The sequence below is a fragment of the Leopardus geoffroyi genome, chromosome A2, assembly GCF_018350155.1.
Source record: "Leopardus geoffroyi isolate Oge1 chromosome A2, O.geoffroyi_Oge1_pat1.0, whole genome shotgun sequence".
NCBI lineage: Eukaryota > Metazoa > Chordata > Mammalia > Carnivora > Felidae > Leopardus > Leopardus geoffroyi.
The window spans coordinates 166202997-166217588 of NC_059331.1; the positions used below are offsets into that span (position 1 = coordinate 166202997).

At 50.1% G+C, this 14592-nt stretch overlaps 1 protein-coding gene across 6 annotated transcripts in view; it reads left to right on the plus strand.

Annotated features, from left to right (window-relative positions):
• The window catches only part of DPP6 (dipeptidyl peptidase like 6), a 950988-nt gene that overhangs the window by 670928 nt on the left and 265468 nt on the right, over window positions 1-14592 (plus strand). For all 6 annotated transcript variants that reach the window (XM_045496272.1, XM_045496270.1, XM_045496273.1 and 3 more), the window contains exon 5: window positions 1148-1222. In XM_045496272.1, the coding sequence (XP_045352228.1) occupies window positions 1148-1222 (75 nt within the window). The remainder of the gene's footprint in view (window positions 1-1147; window positions 1223-14592) is intronic.

The window sequence follows — 14592 nt, forward strand, 5'->3', positions numbered from 1 at the left end:
CTGGGTGGCTCAGCTGGTTAAGCATCTGACTTCAGCTCAGGTCGTGATCTCGCGGTTCATGAGTTCGAGCCTTGCGTTGGGCTCTGTGCTGACAGCTCGGAGCCTGGAGCCTGTTTCAGATTCTGTGTCTCCCTCTCTCTCTCTCTCTCTGCCCCTCTCCCACTCATACTCTGTCTCTCTCTCACAAATAAAATAAACATTAAAAAAAAAACTTTAAAAAATAAGATGTCTTTAAGCAGAAACACATGTGAAACAAGGTTATGTATAGATTGGTTGACCAAAGTATTGTGACCAGACCCTCACCAGAACCTAGTGCTGCGTTTCCCTTAGGAACAGTGTGCTGCAGTTTTCCCTAACCCAGAGTTCGTGGGGACTTTTAGAACATTACTGCCATGAATACCAAGAATCTTCTGTAACCACGCTTTAGTAAGGACTGAGTAAATCAAGCGATATCCACGCCATGTAGTTCTGTGCAAGGTCTGAAGGTCAGCACTTCAGGCCAAACCAATTGTTGCTCAAGAAAACCCAGGTGAGGGATGTATGGTGTGATGTCACTTTTTGTTGTGGTTACACATCTGTGTGTTTGCACGTGGCTGTATGATTGTTGGTAGGGTTGCCCGTGACAGGTGGACAGAGAGTGGGCGTGGGGTCTGCACAGCAGTGTGATCACAGCGAGGAAGGTTGTGTGTGTGTGTGGGGGGGGGGGGTGGAAGGGAAATAGCCTTTCTGATGATTTCATGTGGGTAAGATTGCCTGTGTACCATGAAGATATTTGAAGGAAGAACCACAGCTGGTCCTCTGCACACGGACCGACTTGGGGGCCGGTGTCTATCATGGTGAAAAAGCAAGCTGCAAAACAATGAGTAGAATGTAATTCTGCCTTTTAGGGACCATCTTCTTGGAGCCCCTGGGGGCTCAGCCGGTTAAGCATCTGACTTTGGCTCAGGTCATGATCTCATAGTCTGTGGGTTCCATCCCACGTCGGGTTCTGTGCTGATGGCTCAGAGCCTGGAGCCTGCTTCGGATTCTGTGTCTCCTTCTCTCTCTCTCTGCTCCTCCCCTGCTCACACTCCGTCTCTCTCTGTCTCAAAAATAGATAAATGTTAAAAAAAAAATAAAATTATTTGTGTTTTTTTTTTCCTTTTAGGAATCATTAAGAGCCATCCGATATGAAATCTCTCCAGATAAGGAATATGCTCTGTTTTCATACAACGTGGAGCCAGTGAGTACCATTCTTTTCTGTCTATAAAAAATTGTTTCTCCCTTCTGAGACCCTATTAAGTATTTTCCCTTGAACCTTCATTCTCCGTGGTCTTGGAATCCTGAAACAGTTGATGGGTCCCGAATTAGTCTCCTTTTATGCCACACTGCCACCTAGGAGAGAAGAAAGGTATAAAAATCCCTTTGGCCGAGAAAAAAATCACTCCTTTTAGGGGCAATTTCGTAGGATTTTCTTGAGGGACATGATTAGAAGTTGTCTTTTTATAAAGATTTATCTTACCCTTTTGTGCAGTTCTTCCTCTTGCCATTTTCTCAATCATACCATAAATTTTATCCCGAGAACAAAAACCAACTGTCAGTTTCTCCCTAAACTAAAATGAAATGTTAATTATCTCTTAGCCATCATAGTATTCTAGACGAGACTTGAAATATCACTTTTCATTATATAAATCCCTGTTTTTAGCACTTCATATATGAGCTTGCCATAAAATTGCACCAGAAGTTTCTATAAAATCTCACTCTGGGCTTTAGTGGCTGCCTAAAACTAGCTCTTTCTTTTCCTTTTATTCTTTTAACATGCTCATAATTTAAAATTCATCTTGGCTCTTTAATTTTAAATGAGCTTGAAGGTGAAATTTATTTGTATCAGTGAAGCAGATGTTCAGCTTATAAGAGATTAGCAACTTCAGAAATGTGCATTTGTGGAACTTTATTCTCTGGCAAGTAAAATACAGAATTCCACTGCCTTTCCTGTTCTTCTGAGACCATTCTGTCCAGGGTTTTGTGACGCTTCTGTGAGCTCTAAGGGTACCTGGATTTTAAGTCAAGCCTGAACACCGTCTTGGTGTGTTTGAGAGGCTCTTGTCCCGGCACGAGAAGGCTAGCTTGTTGAATTACATCCCACTGGAGTACCTGGGGGATTGGTTTGCATGGAGATCCAAGCCCAATCCTAGAATTTTTAGAATTTCTTTTAAAAGGTATTTGACAGCTGGATTATTTATTGGAGATTTCCATCTTTTTCCTCAAAATGTACATCTTTTGAAAAACTGTCTCCACTCTTCCACCTTCTGTTGTTTTAATGTCCATAACACAAAAGTTTTCATTGTTTCCATCCACCTCCTTTGGAACAGCTGGTCATCTTTATCTGATTGCGGGAGGCTAGGGAACTGGATGTGGTAGAAGGCCTCCTTCAGTCTTGGGACTGTGCGAGTCCTATACCCACCCCTGTGCTTGCCTCTCTAAGCCTCAAGCACATGGACGTGTTGGGCGTGGATCCCAGAGTGGTTCAGCTCCTTTCACGGACACTACCAAAAATGTCATCTCTACTCTTGAATAAGAGAAAAAAACTCAGCGGGTACTTGAAGGCTCTCATAGGGATGGGGTAATGCCTTTGTTGTGGGTTTGTCTGGAAGAGACACAGCCAACACCCATGTGAGAAAAGCTTAGGAAGACAGATACTAGGTCATCTTAATAGAGCATCTTTTCTCAGTGGGAGGGTCTCAACACCAGGATGGGTTGCCTGGTTTCCTCATGAGCTTCCTGCTCCTAGAAGCCTTCAGCACAACACTTTGTATTCGTTCTCCCAAATCTTAGAGAAGAGAGTCTCCTATCTGCTCATCGGGGGGGTGTGGGCACATCCATGATTCTGTTCTGTGCGTGGTAGAACTCTCCATCGGTCTTCCTTGTCTTCCCCAATGCTCCTTCTGAAAGAGTGCCATGGACTCCCATTCCAAGCGATGACTCTTTTGGTAAAGAACACTTTGCTAAATATGAGTCTTTGCAATGTAAAAACACTGACTGTCCACAGGAACCTTGAAGGAACCGTTTCTCACCACACAGCGTCCGTTGGCCTTTGGGGTAGGACTGTGTTGGAGTAGGAAAGTGTAAGAAACTAGGAGTGGATTTAGTGAATGGTAAAACTAATTGAAGTATTGAAAATGTGTGCTCTGTAAAAATTCTGTGCAAATGGATACTTTAAACTTGAATCAAAGGAACAACCCTGCATGGTTTTCAAGTAGTGAGCAGTTACCAGACGTACAACTAAGCACAGGTTCTGTTCTTCTGGAGGAAATGTTGGCCCTCTGCAGGACGACTTGGAGTTGGGTGTTAGACATAACTTCCTAACTGGATAACTTAAGATGCAGATATTTTTAGAAAAGTGGGTGGCTTACAAAGGAAGGGTCTAGATCTGTAATTCTGGAGGAAATGGCACAAGCCAGGACTTTCGACTTTGTTTTTAATGTCTGTGTCATTATCCCTGGATATTAAAAAAAAAAAAATAGTTTCCATAGTCACATAAATTTAAGAACTCTAGTTAAACACAATCAAGTAAGTTTCTTTACTGAGGATATGTTGAAGCTTTTCATATTCTCATGTGGGTTACACAGTGTTTCCCAAATTGGTATGACCATATGTGATTCCTATCTGACGGTAGGGAAACTGGAATTCTATCTTTGGATCTATGTCTATCACATCCTTATTTGTGTGTTTCAAAGGCAGCCGGGATACCTTGTTTCTAGGCACTAACTCAACTTCTCATTGAAAAGACTGTCCTAAAAAATAGTTTTGTATGAACCAACCGTCCAATTACCAGGCATCTCTCGTGTAATAGCATAAATGTTTCATTTGCAATAAAATTTCAATACATTGGGTCACAGCTCCACCCAGAATATCCAGATACTGCACTTGCCATTAGGAAAACAGCAATTCTTCCAACTGCTCCTCTCTGCTGCCCCACCCACGGTGCACTTGCAAATCTAGCAGCCCCCAGGCTCAAGTGCTTATCTGGAACAATCAGCTCTTTGGAGCCCAGCTTCCTGCCTCAAACAAGGGGTCAGTGGGCATCTAGCCATGCTCAGGTGGGGACTGGATGGGATAGCCCATGGAAAGCACTTACCTGGCAAACCTAGGTAAGTGTCCTTCTCTAGGGCTTGGACACAGGGCTCTTTCCTCAGGAAGATTCAAGCTCCTTCTAATCTTGCAGAGACAGGTCCAATTATTCTTTTACATCTTCAGTTTCATTTTGTGCACTAAGTCGTACAAAAGAGGCAAGCTACCTTATGTCATGGAGCCTGCAATACAGTCACGTAGGCACATAACCAGTGCCACTTGCATAGAACTGCCAAGAGGAGTTTCGTGAGCGTAAAACAAAAATTTGACCCTGTTAGGTAGACCCAGAAAGGCTTCCAGAAGGAATCGGAACTTCAGCTGGACTCTGACAGAGTCCGGTGGGGAGGGTGTGTGTGGTGAATAAGAGGTACAGAGAAACCCAGTGTGGCTAGAGATAAGACGGGGCTCGCCCATCAGGTTCAGGTTACAAAGAGGGTGGCGATATCTTGGGCTGTTCATGGGCTTGCTTCTGGAACTGAGTTTCAGGCGACTCTGGGGTGTTTAACAAGAGTTTACAGTTTACAAGAAAATAGCTGGAAAGATGGGTTGGGGGGCACCTGGGTGGCTCCGTTGGTTAGACATCTGACTTCAGGTCAGGTCATGATCTCAAGGTTCAGGAGTTCGAGCCCCACGTTGGGCTCCGTGCTGACAGCTCGGAGCCCGGAGCCTGCTTCGGATTCTGTGTCTCCCTCTCTCTCTGCCGCTCCCCTACCCCTGCTCACACTCTGTCTCTCTGTCTCTCTCTCTCTCTCTCTGTCTCTCTCTCAAAAATAAATAAACATTGAAAAATATATACGGATGTGAATCCCATAAGCCGTGTCTGGAATGGAGAAAATTTCAAAAGTAATTAACTTAAAGGAGGGAAATACAACCGTGGGTGTCAATGACGTGACCCATGGGGACAGTTACAGGAGCTATATGGAAGTGAAGAAGGCCTAAGACTGAGTCTGAGGAAATTCAATACGTTGTAAAGGTTATAAAGGATAAATCTTCTAAGGAGTAAGAAGAGAGTCCAAACCGATGGGAGAAAAGGCCACAAAGTGTCTTATTATGTGTGTAGCAGAAAGGAAATGCCCCAAAGAGGAGGAAAGCTGGCCACTGTGGACTCTGGACATCTGAACATTGTAGCACGGGGCTCCACCCTGGCAGGTCCTCTGTCTCTCACGGTGATGTCACTCTTCCTTGTGGTGTGAGATGCCATGCCCGTGATGCTGAAGTCCTGGTTCACTTTCCGTCCTGCACCTTTCCTCGAAGCCCCAGGGGGAATGCTCTGCCACCAGATTGGTCACCATCGTGACCAACTGGCTCTGGATGCCTTTGGACCTTCTGTGCAGCCTTGTGCATCTTGGAAGTCCACCTGGGAGGCTCGGAGAGGACGCATTATCTGTCAGCCCCTGTCCCCCATCCATGAACGGTAGCCCAACCCAATGAGCTCCCGCAACCGCACTTCTAGGTTGCAAGCCTTTGAGTACAAAGGGGCTCTCTGGCTGCGTCCGGGGCCAGGTCTGGGGGCTCTCCAAATGCACCCACTTGGGGTTGCTTGAAGCTTGCATTCAGTGGCTGGAGTAGAAGTGGTGGGTAAGGGCCGGGAGAGAATGGGGCAACCAGAACAGAGCATCCAGGAGCTTGGATACAGATAGTAAGTAAGGCAGTGTCTTGAGGACAGTAAGGGCCAGAGGAGAGACACTTTAAGTTTAATTTTATACTATTCATTGTGTGTGCCTTCCTCTCATTTACTTAGGCTCACTGCAGTGTTGTTCCATTTCCCAGTTGTTTGACGTAAACTGGTTTGTTTGCCCATGTTTACATTGTCAGCTACTCAAGGGAAGGTCTCTGATCTCCCGTCTACCCCCAGCCCTAGCCCAGGGCCATCTTTGCACATTGGGTCCACAGGACGTCTCCCCACAGTTCGGGGGGCAGTCTCCCTCATCAGAGCAGCAAGCAGGCTGGGCCGAGAGTGACAGAAAGACAGCAGTCCCAGCCCTCAGGACCTAATGACAGCTACGCCTTCCCCATCCTGCTCTGCTTGTGAGAAACATGTCACTGGGCTCTGCCCCCGCGTGAGTCGAGGGGATTCCACAGGGAGTGAATGTGGGGGCCGGGGGGTCGATGGGAGCACTTCAGAGGCTGCCTGTCATACCATGTGTAAGAAAGTGTGGTTCCTTGTGTCTGTGTGGCACTTGGTGACCCCACAGTCTGCTGAAGGACATAACGCACCTGCCGGGAGAGAGTAATAATCTTTCTTCCCCCGCCTTCAGAGTTTAAGGAGTTGGAGAGGCCCCGGGAGGGCTGGGCTGGGAGCAGGAACACCAAACGGTCATCACCCCTCCGCAAGTGACTTGCTGATGACCGAGGAGGGGGGCACACCACTTTAATTTTTCACCAGAGAAGTGGGGATACCACTGTGTGGCCGATTAGTGACTCAGAGATGTTATAGATACCAATTATGGATAACAGCCCCCCTGTCTGGGTTACAACACAAGTAAATGAATAATATCGGAAGACGCCTAACCCAGACCTTGACATACAAGAGGATTCTCTATCATGTAATTTCTCGTTATCATTTTATTTGTATTATATTTTCAAGTTCAGCGGCCTAAAGATACCGCCTAAATCCATGCAAGCATAGTATTACCATCATCCTCTTAGGAACCCAAGTGAAAATTTTCTCTTTTTTTATACTACTTCCAGAATCTCAAATTTAGCACTAAAATTAGAATACAGAGAGAAATCATTAGGCCATTAAACGTGGACATATTTCTTGTGGTTTCCTGGCACATATCTTAAAGAGATTTTTAAAGTTTTGTGCTGGAGAAGGAAAGTGTACCAAGAAATATTATTATGCTCTTTTGTTCTTCTAAGGATTATATATTCTTGGTTAATGGTGGCACCATTAACTAGTTGGGGAAGTTAATCAAGTGATTTGCTATTCTGAGCCCAGGTGGTGGTTCCTAGAGGCCTGGTCTTCTGTCTCCGGCTGTGTCTGGGGCCCCCGCCCGCGTCCACGACAGAGAGGTTTGGGGACCGATCTGTGAGGGCTGAGCTGGGCATTTCCCTTCGCACGGAGGGGGCAGAAAGCGGGGTTTTTCCAGAGTCTCTAGCAATTTAAAGTTCCAGACCTTCTCTCATGTCTGTATTTCTCAGGGTGGTTGGGAAATGCTGGTGTCACAACAGGAAGCGTCATGGTCCCTGAGCTTTCTGGACCCCGTCCCTCGGCTGAGAGAGGGGTCGTGTCCACCTTCTGGGGCTCACTTCCCCGCACCTATAGGCTGGTCCTGCTCCGACCCGAGAACGGGATGTGATGCTGGGCTTTTCACTGCAGAAATTTGAAGCGGGCTCACGTGGGATAACTTCCTGCCCTCTTCCTGTCCTCGGAGTGAGTGCTTGTGGCCCGCCTTGCTGTCTGTCTGAGCCACGGTGAACTTATAATTCAGGTGAAGCCTGAAAAGTACTCGAACGTGGACAGGCCTGATCAAGCACATTTGGCGAGGTGACCCTGCCCTTCAGTCTTCAACGCACCTGTCCAGCGTGGTTACCCGTCACCTCTGGGTATGAGAGTTAACTTTTTTTTTTTTTTTAATTTTTTTTTTTCAACGTTTATTTATTTTTGGGACAGAGAGAGACAGAGCATGAACGGGGGAGGGGCAGAGAGAGAGGGAGACACAGAATCGGAAACAGGCTCCAGGCTCTGAGCCATCAGCCCAGAGCCTGACGCGGGGCTCGAACTCCCGGACCGCGAGATCGTGACCTGGCTGAAGTCGGACGCTTAACCGACTGCGCCACCCAGGCGCCCCGAGAGTTAACTTTTAAAAACCAGCTTGAGACTCTGTAAACAGAAGGGGTTAGCTATAAATTATTGACCCCATATTCACGGGCTGACTCTATTACAAACGAATTCATGTGACTCGTGTAATTGTGGCTATGTGACTTCCTGTACTGCCACCAATAATGCCACAGTTACAGTGTGGTTCTGATGTTTCCTACCATCCCTTCCTCCTGAGAACCGACGAAATCTTTGCCCAGGAGCATCCAAGGGAGACGTGTGTCTTAATTCTCGGGCTGTTGGACTAGATCTTTCCGCTTTATGTGACAGCCTTTTCTGGGCCCAGCCCCGGGAACCTGCAGAGCATTGCAGGGAGCTCTCTGTCTTCTTCTGCAGCCGGAAGATGCTCCGCGGCAGGGGCGAGGCCGGCCTTCAGTGAATTCTCCCGGTCTTCTTCAGGGCCCAGAGGTGCCCTGTCTGATCCCCAGGCCCCCGCCCAATATTTCTCAGAAGCCCCGTGATTCAGTCTGGTGTCTCAGTTCCAACCGTCTTTCGCAGAGCTTGTGAGATACGTTGCCCACGTTGTTTTGTAAGCACCTTACAGTTGGCTGTTTACCTGTGGAAGGCCTGGTCGTCAGCCACCCCGGCCTGTGTTCGATTATGGAAAGTTGTCATTCGGGGTCTGAAACACCTGTTTTCACCCAGCACACCTCGGACCCCACGCACACGGTTCCGCCAGCTCGTGAAAACCCAACGGGTCAAAGTTCTTGCAAAACTACGTAAGGGCCACGCCAGCGTGTGGCCACGGGTGTGGATTTCCCCTCCCCACGAACCTCCCGCCTGGTGTCAGGGGTAAGTGTGGATTCTTCCTTGTCTGGAAGTTCGGTCGTCCGTTTTTTGTCGCTTTTGAAGTAACAGGTTCTTAGCATCTCCTAGTTTACTGGTTTTTGTGGTTGTATCGTTTTAACACAAAACTGGTTCCAAACATGCACACACACAGAATTTGGGTATTTTGTTTTGTTCATGTGCCTTTCTGTTCAGGTTTGGAGCTAAGTTTAAAAGCTCAGCACGAAGCCTAGGAAAAATGTGGTTCAAAGAGTGGTTCTTTTCTCATCAAAATGCAAACGTCGTCTGGGTAATTCTGTGTGTGTGTGTGTGTGTGTGTGTGTGTGTGTGTGTGCACGCGTGCACAACCGTGCTGCTCCAGCAACGGGGGGAGAAATAGAGGCTCTAGCTTACCTGAAGTACCCTCCGTGGATCCCAGTTGAAAGACGAATGCTTTTGAGCGTGGTTTCCATAGGGTGCTTGACACGTTTGTATCATGGAGTGCTGCACCAAGAGCCTGTGTCTGCGTCCCCACAGGCGAAAGAACAGTCCTCAGGAGACCTGCATGGCGGGCGGGGCCTGAAGCTTCAGTGGCTGCGGCCAGCAGTGGCCCGGTGTGCTGTGGTTCCCAGGTGCCAGGAAACCTGTCCCCTCCCAGCGCCGCAAGCTGACCGCTTCCTGAGCAGCCTCCCTGATTGGTCTCTGTGCTTCCCTTCTTGTTCCCTGTCCACACTGGTCTCTGCAGGCGGCCAGGTGCTCTTCAGCCTGAAATAAGGGCGGTCTCCTGGCACCGTGGCTCCCCCTGCAGGCTGGCGGGACACCGGCATGTGACAGAGGCCAGAGGCCTGCGTGGCCTTCTCCTCCTGCTCTGTCCGGCCACAGCGCCTTCTCTGTGGCTCTAACATTGCATGCCCCTGCCGACCCCAGGGCCTTTGAACTCACTCTGCTCCCTCCAGAACCTTCTGGCTTCTGGGGGAGGGCCCTTCTCGTGGTGGAGGAAGGAGGCAGGAGATGATCGAAGACCGTGTGGGCCGCTGGTGGATCGGTGGGCTCGTTGGGGTCCAGTGCTTGGTACCAGCTGGGGCTGCAGGTTTGGCAGGTAGTGAAGTTGGGACTTAAAGGCGTTTTTGAAGGAGTGCTTTTCTCGAGGAACCATGGACACTCATGGGGTCATGGAGGGAAGTGAAACCAGGAGGGACCAGCAGTAGGAAAGGGGGGTCTTCCGTTGGGTCGGAAGTCTGGGTAGCGGCGGCTGCGGAAGGAGAGTGCAGCTGTGGGCCAGTGCACGTGAGATGCAGTGGTTAGTCCCCCGTGGCAGGAATGAGGCAGTTGGGAAGGCCGGGGAGCCACCAGGCATCTGCGAGATCTGCTGGGGAACGAGGTGCCGCCCGGGCTCCCGGCGGCTTGAGGGAGAGGAGGCAGGACTTACTGTCAGGCCTGACATTGAAGAGTCCACAGCAGAGGGGGTGTTGGGACCCGCTGAGCACCAGGCGTCGGTGAGGACGGGGGGCAGAATGGCAGCGCCTGCTGAGAGACGGGGGACACGACGTGTCAGCTAGCCACAGGGCAGGCGTGTCAGGGGGCACCGTGCCGTGGAAGGTCCGAGGAGCCAGGGCAGCTCAGAGACCAGCTCGGACGGGGGCCTCGAGAGGAGGGTGAGCGGCGGTAACGTGATGACCGTCACTCCCGCGGGCCCCCCGCTCATGGAGGGTCTCTGAGCGATCCAGATTAATGAGTGAGGTTTGTGTCGTCGGTAATAAAAGAGGTGAAGAAAGGGAAATGAGGTTTGCTGAGTGACACAGTGAGGTATTAAATAGAGAACACTTAATTGCTTTTATTATACACGGCCGCCATTGTAACGTAGCGAGGGGAAAAATGACTCAAATTCTTCCTGAAAGATTTGTTCCTCAGTTCCCATTTAACAGGCCATTATTGCGGGTGAGCTCGTTAGCAGCAATTACATGCAGGGACGCAAAGCTGATTGATACGGACCCAGCTACCGGGTCCCCTGAACAACAGTGACGGCTTAGAGACTTTCCCCAGAGATCATCATCTATTATCCCTACTCGGTGGCTGAAGCATTTTTCTGTTACTAAAACCTGAAAGGAATTCATCACTATTGTATGTTAGGACCGGTTCCATTTGTGGTCTTGGGTTCCAACTGCTGTTAAGGAAAACACTTTAACGCAACGTTCCGCGAAGATGCCTTCCGGAGTATTTCCAACAATATCACACATATGGCCACGTTAGTTCGGCAGTAAAATTAGGCAGCCTGCGACTGGAAACAGGTCAGGACACGCTTCAGCTTTTCCCACTGGCAGCCGTAGCTGTCATGTGTGTGACAGCAGATAGACTTTTCAGAACGTACTTTTTCAGAGTTGATTGTATCCCCGCTTCTTTTTTGGTGTTTTCCGCAGTAGGGATGCCGTGTGATTTGAAAAACCCCATGACACGCTCCACGCATGACACAGCAAATGCCTTGGGACCATGTGTTTTATTAAACAATAGGTCTTAATTTCCTAACAGTCTTTTTCCCTCTTACTGGGTTGTGCGGCTCCTGAAGGAGGGGGAAGAAAACCCCCGAAAATGGGAGAGGAAGTCTCCAGAGTGCTCAGTCGTGTGATAACGTGCATGTACATCAAGGCTTGGCGGGTTTTATTGATGCATCTGCTATGGTGGGACTTCCAGCCAAGTCAGTAACCACAGTTTTGGAGCCTGTAGAAATTAACGAGCAGAAGCGATGAGTTGTTTGAATGAGCCTTAAGGTGGGAGCTGCCCTGGGCCTCTCGGTGTCTGTCTCACCTTCTCCTGGGCGGTGGCAGCAGCGTGACCGACACCAACGAGCCCGTGTTTGCAGGATTTCCCACAGGCGTGTTTGGGAGCGCGTGGGTACGGGTGCGTGTGAAGGGGGTAGACCTTGTCTCCGCAGAAGGTGGGAAACGGAGAGGAGGAGTGTGCAGTCTGATCCTTCCAGCAGCCCTGCAATCTGTTACCTAATTAAGAAATTATAAGCTGGAAAGATGGTCATCCCTTTACGTGGAAGGAGCCCAAGCCAGGCACCTTTCCATAACTGAGCGTGCCGCCTGACCGACTCATCTGGGGCTTTGAGAATTCTCAATTTTTTTTTTGGCTGCCACAACAGCTACCAGAGACGATTATTGAAAGAAGGAAAACCTTTTTGTTTTCTTAACGCCGGATTGAAGAAATAAGAACAGACAGAAATGCCCGGGTAGATTTGACGGACACTTGGCTTTGAACTCATCACTTCTTGGGTGAGGAAAGAAGAATTAGTAAAAACATCCCGTAGGTTAATCTGCATAATGTCTCAGTCATCAGTTCTACTCGATTGCTCTGCTCCGAATGGACCAAGGGTTCGGACGCTGCCCGCGAGCACAGGGTGTTCGGAAAAGCCAGGGAAAGTGATGCTTTGGCAATCTGCCCTCGGAGTATCGGTCACGTCCTCTCAGATGGAGTATCTCAGATGGAGTGTCGGTCACGTCCTCTGCTGACGGTCACCAGGGAGCCCAAGTGGACGAGGTGGGACGGGCCAGCACGCCACGAGGGGCAGAGAGGCAGATGGGAAAGGAGGAGACAGGTCCCCAGTGAGTCCATTCCCTCCGAATCCCCGAGGAAAGAAGATCTTGGGGTGAAGCCCAGAAAGCATTGTCCTCTCATTCTACAGATTGGGAGACCGGGGCTGGACGAGGCTGCCCGCTTTGCCCGGGGTCGTGGCTGACTCAATGTCCTGTCTGTGAGGCACCCTCCTGACTCCACTGTGCTGTCCCTGCCACTGCGGCAAAGCCGGACCTGGTTTTACCAGCTGTCTTCTGGCCGTCACTGAATTCATTTGTGCCCCCCCCCCCCCCACCGTGCTAGTCAGCTAGTCACATCAGGGACCACCCGTATGACCTCACTTAACCTTAATTATTTCCATAGAAGCCCATCTCCAAATACCGTCACACTGGGTTAGCGCTCCCACGTGAATTTTGAGGGGACACAGTCGATTCCCTGGCACTTCACCACTGCCCCCTGAAGTGCATGTCCTTGTCACTTGCAGAATACGTTCTTCCCGTCCAGATGGCCCCCAGGTCTTCATTCCGGCACCCACTCTAACCTGAGTCCACATCTCACCTGAACATCATCTGAATCTGCTCTGGTTGAGGCCCGAGGTCAGATTCAGCCTCAGGCTGTCTCCTGTGCAGCTGAGAGCCCGTGAAGCCAGTCATGTGCTTCCAGAATGTCATGGTGGACGGGCAGGGACACACGTCCCGTTCCAAGTGAGAGATCAGAAAGGGGAAAGGGGGACAGGCCCGAGGACACCCCACATCTAGCAAGGTTGTGTCTGTCTTAAGTCTCGAGAATCATCCTCTGGCTGGAGGCTCTCTGCACAGGGGCCTTGCCCCTGGAGAGCTGCCCTCTGCCCTGATGATTCTCGTGATTTCTGAATTCTTCCCTTTTCTTGGAGAATGAAGCCCGTTTGCAGCCAGAGAGCTCTACGGTCCTGTCCCGTAGCATCCAAGACATCGGCATGCCCTCTTTCGTTCTGTACCAGGTTACTGTCCCCTGTGGTCCCGGATAGCAGTTTTCCTGCGATACGATCCCTCTCTGGGTCTGCCTCTGCTCGAGTGGCTGGTTGAACTCCGGCTCGCTCCCGGCTGGTCTCTACCAGAGGGTTGTTGGGACGCTTCCAGACAGGCCTCCTCGTTTCCTCAATACGAGGAGGTGGAGCATCTTCCGAGTGGCCCAGTTTCCGGTCCTTCCCACATAACCACCTGTTGCATTCATCTCCGTCCTCTCAAACCGTCTGTGAGCAGTCAGGAGGACCCAGCCCCCACCTTCCACATTCTGCTTAGCAGCCTCGTCGCCACCTGTCCAGTTCCAAGGCCCGCAAGTCCTATCTTCCCCAAGAGACTATAATTCAGCCGGAATTCTTTGCTGCTTTATGACAGGGGGACTCTGTCTTCTCGTTTCCCATGACGGGTCCTCGTTCCAGCTGAGAGCTCATCAGAATGGCCCAGCGGTTCTTTCACAGCAACCCAGGCTTTTTCCAGCCTCAGCTCAGCCCTCCTCCAGCCTCCATTCGTCACCCACTTCTGGGGCTGCTTCCTCATTCTTACATGTCTGTTACCACAGCCCCCCACTTCCTGGTACCCAAATCAGTGTCATCAGCTCAGGCGCTACGACAAAATTTCTCAGACTGGGTGCCTCCAACAATAGAAATTAATTTTCTCACGGTTTGGGAGGCTGGAAGTCCAGGTTGGGTTTCTGATGAGGGCTCTTTTCCCGGCTTGTAGACGGCCGCCATCTTGCTGTGTGCCGGCCATGCCTTTCCTCGGTGTGTGCGCAGAGAGAGAGACGGAGGCAAGTCTCTGGTGCCTCCTCTTGCAAGACCACAAGTCCTATCGAATCAGGGAACAGCCCTATGACCCCATTTAACCTTAATTAACTCCTCCTCGGCCTATGTCCAGATACGGCCACACTGGAGGTTAGAGCTGCAGTCTGTGACTTTGGGACGCAGATGTTCAGTCAGAGCACCTCCCTCCTCCAGCGTCACCAGGCTGGCGCTTCTGGCAGAACTAAGATCCCTCACCCCTCCCCTTTCCTTTGACTCTCCTGACCCCTCACCCGCAGAGATTCTTTTGGCTGCTTCTCCTTCACCTGCCGGGGTAGGAGTTTGTCCAGCACGCAGATTCTGAGTCCTGGACTCAGTCACTTTTCCTTTTGCAACACGCTGTCCCTGGGCATCCCGGTCTCTCACTGCAATTCCTGTATCGGTCGTTGCCATCCCCAAAATGCGATCCACTGACCAGCAGCAGGGTATGGCCACAAAGCGTGTTAGAAATCCTCAGCCTCAGACCCCTGCCCAAAACGTAATGAATCAGACTGTGCACTTT